Genomic DNA, 18,423 nt, shown 5'->3' on the forward strand with positions numbered 1-18,423 from the left:
TTTATTAGGCTCGTGTACAGAGCCTCAATTTGTACTGTGGTTTAATTAATTTTGGTCCAAACTATTTTAAACTGTGGTCTAATTATCTCTACTAATCTGACTTATTTCCTATAATCAATGAAAAAATAAGAGTAAATAAAATAACCTCATAGTTCCATAGTTTATATTTAACCAGCTGTTAGTTAAAACAAATTATATTGCTCTAAAACAAATCAAGATTAGAAAGATTGCTTTAAAAAATATTTTGAACATCCTAGTATTTTACTATGTACCTATTATATTATTAAAGTGATACAATCAAATTTTATGTAAACGGTTAAGGCCATTTAACAAATACAAATATAGGCATATGTCACATAAAAATGAAGCTTAGAGTGTGTAGATTTGCCGAAAAGTATTGATATGGACGAATTCCTAAGGGCTCTGCCCCACAGTCTGATTTCCAAAGGGCTACGCCTGGCATGCTTCCAAAGTTTAATTTAATTTAGTTAATGAAACAGCTGGTCAGTACAATGAACTGTTGTTTGTTTATTTACTCGAAAAAGATGTTTGTGATGCTTTATGTAGATTTAGGAGGGTTATGTTTTGTTTTAAAGAAAGGTTGTATACGTTTTGTAAAGTTTCATTTTGTAATTTATATAGTAAGCTACATGTAAAGAGGATTGACTAAAGTTGAAGAATTATGGTAAAACATGTCATTCGTGAAGCATCAATATGAAGAAATTGATGCTGTTGCTACACTAAGGTATGTTGTCATATACTTTTGAATCTATTAACATAAAAAGTAGGAGTTTGAAAGAAAGAAGGTTTACACTTTTTAATCAGATTATATTTTCAAACTAAATCATAGACTTGCCGTATTTTAAAACACACATCAGAATTACTTTAATAAGCTACATGCAAAGAGGCTTGACTAAAGTTGAAGAATTATGGTAAAACATGTCATTCGTGAAGCATCAATATGAAGAAATTGATGCTGTTGCTACACTAAGGTATGTTGTCATATACTTTTGAATCTATTAACATAAAAAGTAGGAGTTTGAAAGTAAGTAGGTTTACACTTTTAATTAAATCAGATTATATTTTCAAACTAAATCATAGACTTGCTATATTTTGAAACACACATCAGAATTACTTTAATAGCTCTCTAGGTCACATTTTCTTCCCGTTGCAAAGCACGGGTATAGCAGCTTGTATTTAATTAATCCTGTCATCCTCTTACAGAAGAATTGAACGTATCAATGATTAGCATTACACATAGTATAAATAAGTCAACGCTAAGTATGTCTTTACATTTTTATCCAAATGCTGAATTTGTGACACAAAAGCTGAATGTTTACAGCTGTTATATTAAGCAAATTATTTTATGCCGAAAGCTAGTTTAGAATCTTAGCGTTGGCTGCTAGACTTTTTAAAAATTAAAACTTAATTTATAATAAAACTGGGACCCAAAACTAAAATTATGGCTTCGACATTCCCTAGTTCTCAAAATTATCTTTCTTTCAACACAAAAATCATGTAAATCCGTCGAGTGGTTGATTCAGAATCGTAAAATAAAAAAACAGTGTTTCGTTTTAATATTATAGATAAATAGATTGCACACTGTGTACAAGTAAAAACTATCGCTACGTTCCTATCGGAAATTCCGCGAAGAAGTTTTAAACTTTCCATTAGGGTTCCAAGGTCTCGCTCAAAATCACTTAATATTGATATTAAAATTATTCTCTGGCAACGAACACGTTTTCGGTTGTATTTGGATCCGAGGTCCCTCACCAGGACCTCGAAACAAGCGGGGACCTCGGACCCACGGTGGAAAATCACATCGATCGCCTCGGAACCGGCCTTATAAGCACGCACGCAAAAATTCACAAACTTTTAGATTTATAATATTAGTAAGATGAAACATTGACTATATGTGTTATTAAATGTGTTACTAATGTGTTTTATTATGTGTTTGTCAATTATCAAAGTCAAAATAAGAATAGTCAATTTCTGTACAACATTTCAATCACTATTTATTTACCCATCATTTTAACATTATTAAAAACGTGTGACATTATTAATCTTCACAAATAAGTTATAGCACAAAAAATATAAAGATTAGATTAATCAATGGTCATACATATATATGAAATTAGTCATTAACATCTGTGGTATAAAGTCAATGGATGAAACTATTTATTGGCTAAGATAACCTGAAATAAACAAAACAGAATCCTGAACACCAAGGAAACTAACGATGTTCTTTTAACACCAACTTTAACTTATTTCTGCCGAACTTATTTAACTTACTTATGCCGATTGCACAATGGTTTTTAATTACCAATTTAAACTGATGTAATGATTTATTCTGAGCTATAGCAACTGTTATGGCCCAGCAACTATGCCAATAACAAAAATTAAAGTATCCAATAATCAATGATATAATATAAATAAGGATTTTTTTTATATCTCCATCGTACTTGTAATAACGAGCTAGCAAAAAAAAGACGTGAGAGTTATTAAAACTATCACTAAGAATATTACAACTCTAAAAGTTGTTGCGTTATTGCCTGCTTGTGTAGCCTTCATCTCTGGCGACGCAATGCCCGCCCGCATCTTAGACCTTCAGGGAATTAGACCTTCAGGGACTCGAATCTTAGACCTTCCGGCACTCGAATCTTAGACCTCCAGGGACTCGAATCTTAGACCTTCAGGGAATTAGACCTTCAGCAACTCTTATTTTATAATAATTTATTTACAAAATATACATTGTGTGCCCAAGGTCTAATCCCGCAAGGTCTAAAACAGTATCAGTGGATGAGTTTTTTGCATTGACTGTACTCTTAGACCTTCCGGGACTTAGACCTTCGACATACTACCAGATTAGACCCTCAGCAACAAGTACAAACTGCAAAATGTGTGTCGAAGGTCTAATTAGACCTTCCGGGACTTAGACCTTCAGCAACACTCCCAAATTTTATACCTAACGGCAATGCCAATATTTATATAACAACCAGTAAAAAAACGTTTTCTTAGTCTTGAGATAGCAGTCTTGCTAGATTTAAGATGTGGAAACAGAGAAACGTCATCAATGGCAATTTCAGATTAAATTATAATTTTTACCAGTTCAGTTCTTTAAGTTGTGTCCAAATTTTCTATTGAAACTACCATAATCAACGGATGAACTTACATTGATTTATTAAAAGACTAGCAGAGTACCCGTCCTTCGTACGGGGTTGGCATATAAGTGTAAAATGCTTATTGCAGTTATACTCCAACTTAGCCTTTGCGATGGGGGGAGGAAAAAGTTTGATAAAATTTGCTTCTTTAAATTTACAGTATCTAGGGATGGGCACAACTGCCAAAATCACACAACCGTTGTGCACACAACGGTTGCGGAGCGACAACCGTTTAATTAAACGGTTGTCGACAACTGTTGACCTTGGCACTGGCGTTGCGTAGTGGCTGTGCACTGTTTACGTTTTCAACGATAACGCTTAGTAGCTCAACGGTTGTGAATAGACGGTTGCGTTGTCGTCGACTGCTGTGAATGTCTATTTTGCATTTTGTTTTAGTTATAGAAAGTAAATGCTTTTAGAAATTAAATTGGCCATAGCCTAGTAACCTGTTGCTATGATGCATGACTTGCGTGTGTAACCTAGAGATAATTTAATAGGTATTATATAGTTTATAAATATAACATAATTTTAAGTTTCTATTAAGCATAGATGTCCTCTGTGAACAAAACCGGTTTTAATTTCAAATATTATAAATTTAACTTGTTTAATAGAAATTTAATTTAATTATTGAAAATTTATTGAAATTGATTTATTGTTTAAAAATTTATTGTTTTTATTTATTGAAATTTAATTGTTTAATTGGAGTAAGATTCAAGATTCAAGATTCAAAATAACTTTATTCATTTTTCATACATGTGTACATAGAATAGCGTCAATTTAAACATTTTTCTAACTTACTACATTATACAAAAATATTAGATGTTAATGATTTCACTGCAATATACATGAAATAGACCTAGAGATGAGTTTATATCATTACATTAATAAAAAAAACTCATCTAGAGAGTACAACGGTTTGGATAGCATTACATTTTTCAGTTTTTTCTTAAAAACATTAAAATCTTCTGTGGATTTTAAATCCACCGGAAGAGCATTATAGAATCTAATACCTGCATAGGAAGGTTTCTTTTCATATAATTTAAGATTGTGGCTTGTATAAGCAAATACTCTATTGTTTCTAGTATTATAACTATGGTTTTGTCCTAACGTTTCTATTCTATGAGAATTCTTTTTTATAAACAAAATAAGTTCAAAAATGTATAGACTATATACAGTCAAAAATTCCAATTCAGTAAATAGGTGTTTAACAGAATCATCCCAATTTAGCTTTAAAATTATTCTTATTGCTTGTTTTTGAAGGATAAGAAGTTCATCTAAATTTTCATTTGAGGTATTACCATATAAAACAATACCAAAAGCGATATGAGACTGTACAAGGGCATGATAAAGGGTTTTCATTGTAACCAAAGTGCTAAATTTAGAAACCTTCCTTAATGCAAATAAACCAGAAGCTAACTTTTTAGAAATTGATAAAACATGATTATTCCAATTTAAGTTTTTGTCAATTATTAGGCCCAAGAATCTAGAATTATCCACCTCTTCCAACACATGATCATTAAGAAATATTGTCAACTCAGGTGCAGGTCTAATTCTAGAGCAAGCTGTAAAAGTGATGAACTTAGTTTTATTAGGATTCAGTAGCAAGCATTTTTCGTTAAGAGCCTGTTCTAAGGTTGAAATCTGGTTAAAAGCGGAAACTTCGATTTCATCAAGAGTTTTACGTGATATCAGCAAATTTATATCATCTGCGTACATTGTGATATTATCAAAAGGTGTGATGCTAGGTAAACCCTTAAGATAGCATAGAAAAAGTAATGGACCCAGAATAGAGCCTTGAGGGACTCCGAACTTAATATCTTTAATATTCGAATTACGGTGTATTAACTGATTGAAATGATTAATATGTTTAATTTCAACAAACTGTTTTCTGTTTTTTAAATAAGAGTCAAACCATGAAAAAGCCCTATTTTTTATTCCCAGTTTTTGAAGAATTACAAGTAGGCTTGAATGTGATACACTGTCAAAAGCTTTACTAAGATCCATAAAAATACCAATTGTTTTATTACCCTTATCCAAAGAATTTAAAGCTGACTCAATAAAATCAATGCTGGCAGTTATTACTGATTTCCCGGCCCTAAAACCATGCTGTTCTTTGTCTAACAGTTTGTTACACTCTAAAAATTCTGTTAACTGAATAGCCATAACTCGTTCATAAATTTTGGAAAAAACAGGAAGTAATGACAGTGGGCGATAATTTGAAACTTCTTTACAGTTATCTGCCTTAAATAGAGGTTTTACTTTAGAAATGTTTAACTTGTCCGGAAAAATACCTGATATAAAAGATGAATTTATTAAATGACACAACGGTAGTAACAGATAGGTTCTGGCATGTTTTATGATTGTTATAGGAATATCATCATAACCGGTTGAAAACTTATTATTGAAGGACATGATTACTTTTTCCAGCTGATGAGGCTCTATACTAGTTGGAACAAAAACTTAATCAGTATAATTAGGCAAAGAAATGTTGGAAGAAGCTGCAACTTGATTCAACTTAGGAATTACATTTGTCTCAACTAGATTAATATAATGATCATTAAACATATTGCTAACCAAACAAGGATCTTTTATTTCTGATCCACCAGAGTTCAGTGCTATATTTGTTTCAATGTGCTTATTTTTAATATTAATTTCTTCTCCAATAATTTTCCAAGTAGTTTTACTAACATTTGAAGATTCTCTAATTTGTTTTTCGTAATGTTTAACTTTACTGTCAAAAATCTTTTTTTTATACTCCTTTTTCTTCTCCTTGACACTCTTACCTAAATTAGGATCATGAGATGACCTGCTTAGTTCAGTTAAATTTTTTAGCTCTGATTGCAACTCATACAAATCATAATTTATCCATTTGTTCTTATTTTTACGGGGTTTCCTACATTTTACTTTTGGAAAACATATATTAAAATAATATAAAAAAATATCTAGAAATACATCAAACTTAATTTCAACTGGGGCACAATATACATTTAACCAATTTTCTACAGACAACATGTTTGAAAATTTTGCTATATTTTGTTCTGTAAAACTTCTTTTATGCATCGTTATATACTCATTATCATTTCTAAAAGAATTTGCTAAATTTACTTCAATCATTTGTGCATCATGATCAGATAAACTAGAAATTAAACCTTCAGTTTTTATTACATTTGTGGGAATATTTGACATAAAATTATCAATACAAGTGGCAGTTGTAGAAGTTACTCTAGTTGGAAATTTTACAAGATACTTCATACCATAACTCTTTAATACATTCTTAAGTTCTAAGTGCTCCCTTGAATCCACCAAAACATTGATATTTATGTCCCCACCAATTATAATAAATTTACATCTTTTAATCAAAATGTTAATTAATGCATTTAGGCGTTTCAAAAATTCAAATGGATCTGATGAGGGTGAGCGATACAGACCAACTACAATAATTTTACAAGCATTTAACTTATAACTAACAGCACAGAATTCAAAAATTTTATCTTCACCCAAACATGTATCAGATGTTGGCAAGACCACCGGCCTACCAGAGATACCCTCCTCGGAGAGAATCATTACACCCCCCTTTACCGTAGATTTTCTATTATAACAAGCACTTACAACATAATTATTAATTTTAAGGTATTTTAATTCATCTTCTTTGATATTATGTTCGGTGAGAATTATGATTCTAGGATTTATTTCATCTAATATAATTTGCAAAGGTTCAATGCGACTTATTAAATTTTCAATATTTTGATGAAAAACAGTGAAAGGTAAGTTATTTTTTGAGGTGGATTGAATAGTATTGGTTATTTTTTTTGGAAAACTAGCTACCTTGTTCAAATAGGGTTTTTCCTATGTAACGCCGAGGAGTTTAAATCGGAGACCAGTGGTTTATTAGCAAAAGCAACACACCCAACAGCTTTTTGTACAATTTCACTCGGACTTTCTGAACAGATGACTTCACTTTTATCACAAACATTTGCACTTGAAAATGACGGTGTAGGTAGAGAAGGGAAGTCTGATGTGTTTTGTAGCCATCTGTTGTTGGTGTCTGGAGTCTGTGCCATAGGAGTAGACCATCCTTTCCAGTAAGAGGTTGATGAAGGGGTTGGTGGGTTCACTGTAGAAGGAGAATCAGTATCCAATTTAGGAGAGTTAGAAGTCGAGACTTGCGAACTGCTGGAGTTTGGGTCAGTGTGGATCAAGCTTTCAGTAGAGATGAGCTGTTGTAAGCGTTTGATGAATTCCAAATGAGGATACCCTTGAAATAGAACCCTTTTGGCCGAAGGCTGCTCGTATGTAACTATCTTTACCTGAGCATTTGTGTTCCTCTGGAATTTGACAATTCTCTTGGCAAACAGTTCTAGCTTGATGTTGTCACGAACACAGCCCATGGGGGAGCATATTAATTCTTTCAGTTTTTTTTTCTTGAAATCTTCCTCCATCTGCGTGAATGCTGTAAGGTAATCTTCATCCGTTGGCTTTAGATTGTACTGAGCCTTAGTCACTAGACCATAAACAACAGCAGAATCAGCAGGCATTTGACATGTAAGGTGGTGGCTGAGAAAATCTGATGGAGAAGGTCTTTTGAATTGCTTCCGAAAAACAACGGCAACTCCTGCCGACATATTTCTATGACTGTTTACATCTGCAGATATACAGTGTGCAAATGCAACATGTTTGTCACTTTTGTATTTCTTGATTTCCTCATCCATGTTTTGATTCAAGATCGTGATACTATCGTTGTGAGGTATAGCATACTGATGTTTTGTAATGCCCTGAGATGGTGTAGACACAAGTATGTTGATTTTTTGGCTCAAAAACTGTTTTCCAAGAAAGTTCAGATGAATACCAGATGGTTCATAACAGCGGGCAGGCAAACCAGTAAGATCCAAGAATTTAACACCAGGTAAAGTCTGTGAAAGTTCATGAATGTAAAGGTTAACTTCCATAATGTCTTCATTAATTTGGTGATTGAGAGCCAAGTCGCGTCTGAATGGTATACTGCCGATCAAGACATTGCAAGGTTTTAGGGATAAAATTGCGGGTTTCAAATGATTGAGAACTACTTGTTTCTGTCCATTGTAAGTATCATTCGCTCCAGCAATGAGTACCACATAATCAGATTTATTTTTTGCTATTGTTTTAGATTTACTCATTACTACATCCAAATGTGCACCTGGCATTACGTTACTGCAAACTTGAAGAGACGAGTTTTTTTTCTTTATGAGATGATCCAAGTGTCTACCATGACTGTCACTTAGAACTGTCAGAGTTGGAGAATGTTGTTTAGTAGGGATTGGACCATTTCCAAATCCTTCTGGAGATGTGGCTTGTTGTATGTCCTCTTCAAGCGGTTTGAATTTGTTAGATGTAGGTAAAACAAATTTATTTGAATGATTTGGGCTTAGAACTGATCTTCTTTTTGGGGAATGTTGATTTGTAGGCTTTTGTATGTTCTTTGATTGTTTATTAAAAGAGTTGTTGGTTTGGCAGTTATTTCTTTCAAGCTTAGCTAAAAGATCTGTATTTACTTTTTCCAACATTTTACATTTTTCAGTCAACAGTTTGCAATTTGTTTCATTCTTTTTGCTAAACATCAAGCCGCAAACCAGGCTTTTGTCAAAATGTATGTGTTGGTTTTTGTGTAAAAGTAGCGCTAGTTGGGCTCTTTTTGTTATAATATCCTCAGGTGCAACATGAGGTATTATATTTTGAAAAAAATCAATACTGAATGAAGTGTTGCAGTTTGTCTCTACAAGATTCTTAGATAAAACATCTGTGGTCAAAAGCATGTGGATCCCACAGTCACCATTGTATCCTGTGTCCAACCCTTTATTTTGTTGAGTAACATTCACATTGATTATGGGAATGTCCTCATCAAGATTGAAAAATTTTGTGAATTTGCGGGAAAGGGTTTTTGCGTGAGCCGTGTTTTTGCTATTTATTGAGTCGAAGTGGTAGAAACATTTTTGGCACCTATTGTATACCAACAGGCTCCAGTGTGAGCCAGATCCACCGATCCTTTGAATAGCTGGGGAGTCATTTAGAGGAATAAATATGATTTTTTTATTCACAAGATCTAGTGACTGTAAAATATGTTCGTACTCGACCAAGGTTTTTACTGCAATTGTAACTACAGGATTCAGGAAGTGAACATCTTTTAAGTTCATTTTGTTATTCAACATATCAAAGTAACTTTGTACTACGTCATCAGTCACCCATTTGGATTCAAGCAGAGATTTACACACATCCTCTTCTGCACTAACTTGGCTAATAGGTGGTTTTAACTGACTTTGATTGTTTTGTGCATCATAGGGTATATTATTATTGTTTAAAGGGGGATGGCTGGTCAAAGGTGTTTTGTCAGTGTCAGAAACTTTTGGAGTGGTCTGAGGAATAACTGGCGAGAACTGGATGATTTCAAGAGTGGAGTTTTCTGGAATATTTTGAGAACTTCCCATACTTGAAATTGAGTTAGTTTCATCAGAAGACTCCTCTTGTATGCAACTTTTTTTATTTTTATGTGATTTTGAATTTATGGAAAAGTCAAAATCGTCAATGTTAACTTTAAGCTTTTTAGCAGCTATATAGCCTATTAGCTGTTTTTTTGTTTGAATAACTTTTCCCCCAGGAGAAATAAAATTAACATCTATTTTTCCTTTTGTTTGACCCTTTTTCCTTACTGAATATTCCTTTCTCCATCCTTTTGGAGCCCCTGTTTTCTTATTATTTGTATTTTCCATAGTTGCAGACTAAAAGCATTTATTTAAGATTATTTAATTCAAACTATTCAATCTACAATCTATTCATTATAAAATAGCAGCTACTCAGTTCACCACTAATAAATTCAAGTCCGATTTATTATAATAGTAGATAAAGTGATAATAAAAATACAATAATAAAAACAATATCTATATAAATTGTTCTTAACATAAAGCAGTGTGAGGTAGATGCAAAACCAAAAGTAAACAAATCAGTAAGCTGATGTCAGCTAGCAGCTGATTGAAGTGAACAGCTGATAACAAACAAGTGGGCTGTGGTTGTCTGTCAGTAAGCTTGTCAGTGTATCAATTCGTGCTTACTCCTGCTCTATCAAACGTTAGCATTCCTCATTATCTCTCACAGTAAAATTATTGTTAACAAAGTTATCAAAATAAAATAGCCATCCAATATGTTTGTTTCAATATATAATCACAGCAAATGTCCAACTTTATCTGTTTCAATTAAAAATCATAAATATCTTCATACAAAATCTTCAAGTTACCTCCTGTTATTCCAGTAGGCCTATTCCATGCTATGTAAGTAGAAGTTTCAAGAATGAAATGTAGTTTAAAATTTATTTTAGTTAAGAAATTAGATGTTTGAAATATTAACTATACTGTTTTAAACATTCTAAAACACTTTTTAACTTGTAAGACACATTAAAATTACTGAAAATAAGACAAATCTAAGAGTGATTAAAAGCACTGTTACTAATTTAAGCTAGCAGACGATTTTTGCAGTAAATCTAAACTGATCTTGAATAAACGACAAACTTAGAATAGAATTGCATCTTATTATATGGTAACGATAAGAAAGAAATCAGTTTTTCAGGTAACCTCAGTCTTATACAAACATCGACAACGACTTCGCCGCGAAACGATTGAATACAACTACTGCCTCAGCCTGTTTTACACAACCGTTTAGTTGGATAACACCCGCCACTGGCCAGCCCACAACCACAACCGAACCAAACAGTTGTTGTAGAGCGTTGCGTTTAGCAGTCGCGCACCTGTGGACAACGACAACGACAACTCCCTGAAAACGTTGTCGACAACTGCCAGCTCTACACAACCGTTTAGTTGTGCAACGTCTGCCGCGCCACAACCGTTGTCAAACAACCGTTGCGTTGTTTTCGCCCCACCTCTAACAGTATCTATTATAGTCATAATGTTCTACCACTTCACCTAAACAATATAGAAAAATAAACTATTTATAATTCGCAAAATATCACAAATTTTTCATGCAATTATAAACATAAACATAGCTGTAAACAATCCTACTTTGACAGATCTCATAATAGCCTATTACAGTTTTTTGTTGCTGCTTAGTTCAAATTGGGTGTTTTCATAAATGCAAAAAAATGATAGTGCTGCACCCTGTTGGTAAATCTTAAAACTTTTTAATACTTTTGCATATCATAGAACCAACTTTTTTAGTTGAAACAGCTGACTAAATTATTTAATTCCCTTTAAATATGAATACTCATACGGTTAACATGGGAAACTACAGAGCCACTGGGGCGGAGCCCGAAAGGATTTTTGAGATAAGAATATGCCTATATGTTAATCGGGAATATGAGCTATCATCATGCCAAATTTCAGCTCAATCCGTCCAGTAGTTAAAGCATGATTGACCTTCAAACAAACAAACAAACAAACAAACAAACAAACACACAAACTTTCACATTTATAATATTAGTAAGATAATGAAATGAAATGAAAAATGTCTTTATTTAGAAGAATAGGCATCTTCAGAAACACAACTTGAATAGAAAATATTTGGCCTCTCATTGCATTTCATATTCCTCACTGTTAAATTTTGGCAATAAAAATAATGATTATGGTTAAAAAGTTAACATTGTAATACTATAGGTTGAAATATATGACATCAGTACCGCTGAACCTTGACCCACAGAAGAACCTGTGTGTCAAGTTTTCAAGTTTCTATGCGTAGTACTATACATTAGTACTGTGCTATATTTTTGTACTAAAGGCTTAGCTATTTCACATCATCACACTTATCAGAGTGAGTTAAGTGTATAAACCAATATTGTGTACTCAGAAGTTTCATACACAAAAAAATATCCCTCACATTTCCATACTAATTATTATTAAGTTTTAACGGTAAGAATGGTATTTTACCTTTAAAGCCTCGTTATAGCTGACATACACAAATAACTAGAAATTATGGTTTCTGAAACAGCAGTTTAAAACTTAGCAAAATCCAAACTCATAGTTTCAAATGCCCAAACATTTCCTATCTTTTACACTTTCTAAATATGATGGGGGGGGCTCCCCCCTACCCCACCCCCTTGGGCAACGCCCCTGTGTGTACTCTTCTTGACTAATTGAGAGTTCTTACTTGTTCCATAACAGGTGTCACTCATTTTCGGCATGGTGATAGTGAATGTGGAAAGGTACTTAAAATAAAAAAATCAATACAAGTAATAATTCACATACCGATTTATTGATTGTTATTGCAAATGTTACAAGTTGCATTGCACAAAAAAAATATTAGACACATTGCAGAGGATAGGTTTTTACTGTGTTGAAAACATTAACATTTAACATTGACCAGCAGTCTGAGGCTAGGTGAAGTAACTAGGTGGATTACATTGAAGATTGCAAATTTAATTAAAATACAAATTTCATTAAACCTTGTTAAACGCAGCGATGTCGATACTTTGAACCTGAAAAAGAGAAAAAGGCGTGTGTAAGCTTATTTAAGTTATTTCATGCAGTATTAAAAAAAATGTATTTACTTAAACCCAACAAGCCCAAGTTGAACAGGATAATTGTTTTTACTTATGCTAGTGAGCAGGAATATTCTCTTCAGGGGTCTGTGGGACCCTGATATTTTCAGGTCAGGTTGGGCCAATAATTGGCTGAGGGATCGGTTCCGGCCGGAAATGAGAGTCGTTAATGTTAGGGATGTGTGAGCTTTTGATTTTTGTACCGATCTTGATCTAATATTTTCACAAAAATGTATGATGGGTAATTAACCATTTCACAATGACCTACCTAGTTTTAAGATGTCCTTGATTTTGCCTAACTGCGGAGGGTTTTCAAGATTTTGTCATGTTGGTTAAAAATTTTGCTGTGACTACGATTGAAGTTGACGATTTGACTTTTTCCAAAGCAACCCGGTTTTTAACCGAGACACAAAGGCCAAATTTTAAATGTACCCTGAAGTAAACAGTTCTGGCCTGGAGACCCCTAATTATCTTAATAGATAAAACAATAGTATTTTAACGAATACTTACATAGTCTTCTATAGCCTCTATTTGTTCTTGAAGGTCATCTACAGAAACTTTGTCATCCTCAACAACGCAGGATATTTGTAGTTTTTGGATACCGTAAGCCAGAGGAACAAGCTTGGCTGAAACAAACACTAAGTAAATATTTAGCTACTTTAAACAGTCCTTAACTACTTTCATTTATATTTGCTGTTCCTTCACCATACATAATACTTTAGTGCATCTATTAGGGTTTACTAAGTCACATTAAGACAAAAACTTCATTCAAAACTTGGCAGTGTTTTTAAATTTTTGGTTGAAGTTATATTTATTTTGAGAAAAGACTAACAATTGTTTTTTTATTACTTTTAATTGTAACTTCAAATTCTCTTTTATCTCATTTGCATTGTTCATGATTTGTAAGCATACAGTTTCATATTCTTTACAACACATTATGGGAACCATGAAGACCCTGACTGAATTTTTCCAAAACATTTTGTTTCAAGCAATTATGTCCTGTAAACAATTTGTGGTTACAATTTCATTAAAACCTATTCAGAAGTATTTAAATTGTGCATTCAAATTGACTACTTTCCTTTTTTGGCACAACTTAAGATAAAATTAATACTGTACATTTAAGAACTCAATAGGTTTTTACGAAAAGAGCGTGCATGATATTACTGTTAAAATTCAAATCCAACTTATAAAATGTAATAAGCTACAACCCTAAATCTTAAGGTTGCGGATACACATTTGACAAGCTCTTTTTTTAACTTGAATGCTTTGAAACTAAACCTAACAAGTTCAAACTAGACAGAAACTTATTGTTCTAAACAAGGCTGCAATGTATGATGGGCCTAATAGAACAGTTTCAGTACGAAATCTATTTCCACACATGTTTCTAGTTGCTGCGACAGAATTTCAAATCAGCTGTCTTTCTAATTTATTATCAGTCTACAGTATTATTAGTTTTACAATTCTTCTGGTTATAATAAAATTAGAATTGTTCTCAATTCCTGTAAAAGGATTAATTACTGAAACAAATCAAACTTAGAAACAATTAAACATTGTACGGTTCAACTTTTGTTTAAATTAGACCATTCGAACTAAATTACAGAAAAAATCTATTCTTTTTTAAATGTAGCAATTTCATCATTGTTTTTTATTCTAGAAAACTTACAAAAAGTAAACATAAATCAACTGTCAAAATTATACAATTAAAATACAGCTGATTTTCAAATCTATAAAATATTAAGCACAAGTCCAGTCAAATATGAGCATCGATCATAACTTCATCAGTCATTTTTCACATCCTCCCACCTTGAGGAACATAAGGTAACTTGTTCCTCAACACAAGGTTTTTAGTGGAGAAACCTTTTTGGTTGTTTAACCATCCGTCCACTTCTAGTCACAGTTTTCTTATCTATCACTTTATTATCCTGCTTCGTTTTTTTTCTTAATTTTTTCATTTTTCAGGAACTCTTCTTTCTCACAATTTTGTATTTCAAGAGGGTAAATTTTTTGGATAGTCCGCAAAATTATTCCTGAATTTGTCTTGAGTTTTGCGAGACAAATTTTACCATCTCTACCCGGTATGAGTTCTTCTACGACTGCCAAAGGCCAATTTAGATGTCTTTTGTCGTCCGTCTCCACAATGACAACTTCTCCAGCTTGTATGTCCCTTGTTGACCTTTTCGACTTCATCATTAGTGCTCCCAAATACTCGCTCCGAAATCTCTTTCTCAGATCTTCTTTTAACTTTTGGCAGTACCGGACCCTGCGGTTCAACTCTCCGTGATTAATTTTGTCCACATCAGGTGTTCCAGTTTCTTTAATGTCGGTCAAGAACATTGCTGGAGTCAAAGGTATCAAGTCATTCACTTCGTTAGAGATGTATGTGAGGGGACGTGCATTTAAAACTGATTCTGGAATTCTTCATAAGTTAAACTTGAGTTGCCCAAACATTTCCGAAGAAGTTGCTTCATCATTCCTATCAATCTCTCCCACCAGCCACCCCACCAAGGTGATGAAGGGGGATTGAATTTCAATTTAATTCGCTGGACCGAACTGTACTCCTGGATTTTATCCCAGTCAACTTGCGTAAAGGCATTGTTTGCGCCAACAAAGTTGGTCGCATTGTCGCTGTATACAATTGAGGGTCTGCCTCTTCTAGCTATGAATCTTCTCAAAGCCTGTAGAAATGCATTAGTTGACAAACTTGAAACTAGTTCTAAATGAACTGCGCGATAAACAGCACAGGTAAAAAGACATATCCAAGCCTTCTGACCATCTCGCAAATATATTGGTCCTGCAAAATCGACACCACTAATTTGAAATACTGCAGCATCTTTTACTCTGTCTTCTGGAAGACCAATTGGCCCAGTTTGTAGACTTTTCCCTTTGTATCTTAGACACTTCACACAAGACGATATTACAGATTTTACTGTTTTTCGCCCACTTAATATCCAATAGTCTTCACGCAAAATGCTTAATAAATACTGAACTCCTGCATGACAAGCCTTGTTATGCTTAGAGCGTATTAAAATTTGCACAACAGGATGTTTCGATGGTAGTACTATTGGTGTCCTGAAGTTTTCGTGGTCGTTTCTGTCAGTAAGCTTCGACTTTACACGAATCAAACCATTTTTATCTTCAAAAGTACATAATGTTGCAAGTTTAGCATCTTTCAGCCCACAAAAACTCTCTTTCTGGACTAGTTTCCAAACATTGGCTTCAGCTTTTTCTATTTCTTCCAGGGTTAAGGAACCATTTACTTTTTCACTTCTACGGCAATTATTATAAAATCTATTTATCCATGCTACCATACGCACGATCTTTTCAAAATTGCTGAAGTATTTATAATACCAGCCTGACTTAGTTTCTTCAGCATTCGTACAAACTGATACGATTCCTTTCTTCTTTTCACTGTGGATTTCTTCGTCGTTGTAAATCATTTTAACTTTTGGCCATTCTTCTGGAGGCTGTCTTAGCCACTGAGGGCCCTCCCACCATTTACAATCAACTAGATCCTTAGCCGAGCATCCTCTACTAGCTACATCAGCGGGGTTTAGGTTTCCAGGTACATACCTCCATGAGTCTTTACAAGATAATGACCTTATTTCTTGACATCTATTCCAAACAAAAGTAGCCCAATTGTCTTCTCGTTGAATCCAAGATATGACTGTGGTTGAATCGCTCCAAAAATGTGTTTCTAAATCAGACATACTGATCCATTGGCCTCAGTCCTTAGAAATGTGACAGTAGCATATGCAAATTTACTAGCGTCACAAAATATATGCAAACTAAAAGTACCATCCTCCCCAGCGAAAAAACGAGGGATGTTAATCTCACTTAAATATCCCAGATCTCTGAACCATTTTAGAAAGTCACATCTTATGTCATCTGAAACCTCTTAATCCCATTTGAATTTCATGGACCAAGTCCTTTGCAATAGAATCTTAGGGAGCAGTGTTACTGGGGAAGAAATCCCAACAACATCATAAACTTTGTGAGTAATAGAAAGCATTTTAGCTTTGTAACTACTTGCAAGTCAACTGATTTGAGAAAATCAACATTAAGTTTAAGCACGTCAGTTCTCTTGTCCCACAGCATACCTAATACACCAACAGGTTGAGTAGTAGGTGAGAGAGTTTTGTCAGTAAACTCCCACCCTCTAAGTTCAAATTTCCCATCTAAAAATAAACTAGTTGCTTGGGAAATGAAATCATTCAGTTCACTTTCAGAGCTCACACTTGTTACACAATTGTCGACATAGAAACTATGCATGAGCTGTTCGACATAAGGCTTGGAATATCCATTTCCCCTTATAGCAAAACTTAAATGATAGTTAATGGTAGCTGCCAGTAAAAATGGACTGCAGGTCACACCAAAAACTACTCTTTTGTGTCTATAAATTTTGAGGTTTCCATCATCATCATACCACAAAAATCTTAGGAAATCTCTATCAGACTTAGACAAACTGATTTGCAAAAAAGCTTTCTTAATGTCAGAAATGACACCTATTTCTTTTAATCTGAAGCGAAACAGAATGGAAGGAATTAATTCAATCAAATTAGATCCCTTACTGAGACAGTCATTCAATGAAGGTTGATTATACTCCTTAGCGAATGCATCAAAGACAGGTCTTACCTTTGTTGTACTGTTTTCCTTGTAGACGGGCCGATGAGGCAAATAATGTCCCAACTTACCAAAGTCAGCGGTGTATGAGACTTCTTCAATTATACCTTCTTGTTCCCATTCTTTGAACGTGGCATCATAAACATCATATGTTTTCTTTTCCTGGAGTTTTTTCACTGTTGATTCAAGTCTCTTGACCGCTATGTTGACATTGGCCGGCAAGGGTGGATGGCCTTCTCTCCAAAGTAAAGGCACATCATAACGTCCGTCATCATTGATCTGAACAGATTTGTTGAAAAACTCTGTAGCTTCAACTTCTTATTCAATCTTGTTCTTCCTTGAATTCGGATCTTCAATTCCAATGACATCTAATTCCCATAGCTGTGAGATTGTTTTGTCCTTCAGCAACATTGTATGAGTAGTCATGACATTAGGGGAGTCTGTAGATACCACTGCTGTAGATGGAGTCTTTCCTAACAAAGTCCATCCTAACAAGGTTCTTACTGCAACGAGACCTGAACTCAAAATTATTCGCTCATCCATTAAAAGTTTTCCAGCGACATCTGCACCGATCAAAATATCAATAGGCCCTGAATGAGTATCAGAAATTGTTACCCCTAACTCCTGTAACTCCTTCATCCAATTCCCCAATCCTGCAACTGGTAAAGCATTGCAAATTTTTATTTTATCTAGAACTTCAAAATTGCAAGCGTAGTTGGTCTCTGGGTTACTAAGTCTGACTCTATAACAAGTGTGTTCTTCAACATCACTACTAACTCCACCGAACAGTGAATGTTGTAGCCTCTCTTTTCGAATGGCTTTATACTTCATTTCTTTTGCAAGATTCTGAGATATATGGGATCGCTGCGATCCTGTGTCAATTAGCGCTCGCACGAACTTAACCTTATCGTCGCTTTTGATGCATACACTTAGCGTTTGCAATAAGACCTCTGATCTGGTATTAGCAGATAATGAATTTTCAACTTGGGCTTCAGAGACTTTATTGCCACTGTCATCTTGCTTAACTCCCTGCCTACACATTAAAGAGACATGTCTTCCACCGCAAATGTTGCATTGCAATTTGGCTTTGCAATATTTGGCTAGATGTTTTGGTTTCAAACATAAATAGCA

At 34.0% G+C, this 18,423-nt stretch overlaps 1 protein-coding gene across 4 annotated transcripts in view; it reads right to left on the reverse strand.

Annotated features, from left to right (window-relative positions):
- Positions 1-12,364: 12,364 nt before the first annotated feature.
- LOC128988384 (probable elongation factor 1-delta) overlaps positions 12,365-18,423 on the reverse strand; it is a 35,105-nt gene continuing 29,046 nt past the window's right edge. For all 4 annotated transcript variants that reach the window (XM_054409632.1, XM_054409631.1, XM_054409630.1 and 1 more), the window contains 2 exons: positions 13,183-13,298; positions 12,365-12,609 (listed from right to left, as the gene is read on the reverse strand). In XM_054409632.1, coding sequence (XP_054265607.1) covers positions 12,571-12,609; positions 13,183-13,298 — 155 coding nt within the window. In that variant the 3' untranslated portion in view covers positions 12,365-12,570. The remainder of the gene's footprint in view (positions 12,610-13,182; positions 13,299-18,423) is intronic.

The sequence above is a fragment of the Macrosteles quadrilineatus genome, unplaced genomic scaffold (genome assembly GCF_028750875.1).
Source record: "Macrosteles quadrilineatus isolate MER2022 unplaced genomic scaffold, UCM_ALF_1.0 Scaffold_3__2_contigs__length_128488019, whole genome shotgun sequence".
NCBI classification, from domain to species: Eukaryota; Metazoa; Arthropoda; class Insecta; order Hemiptera; family Cicadellidae; genus Macrosteles; species Macrosteles quadrilineatus.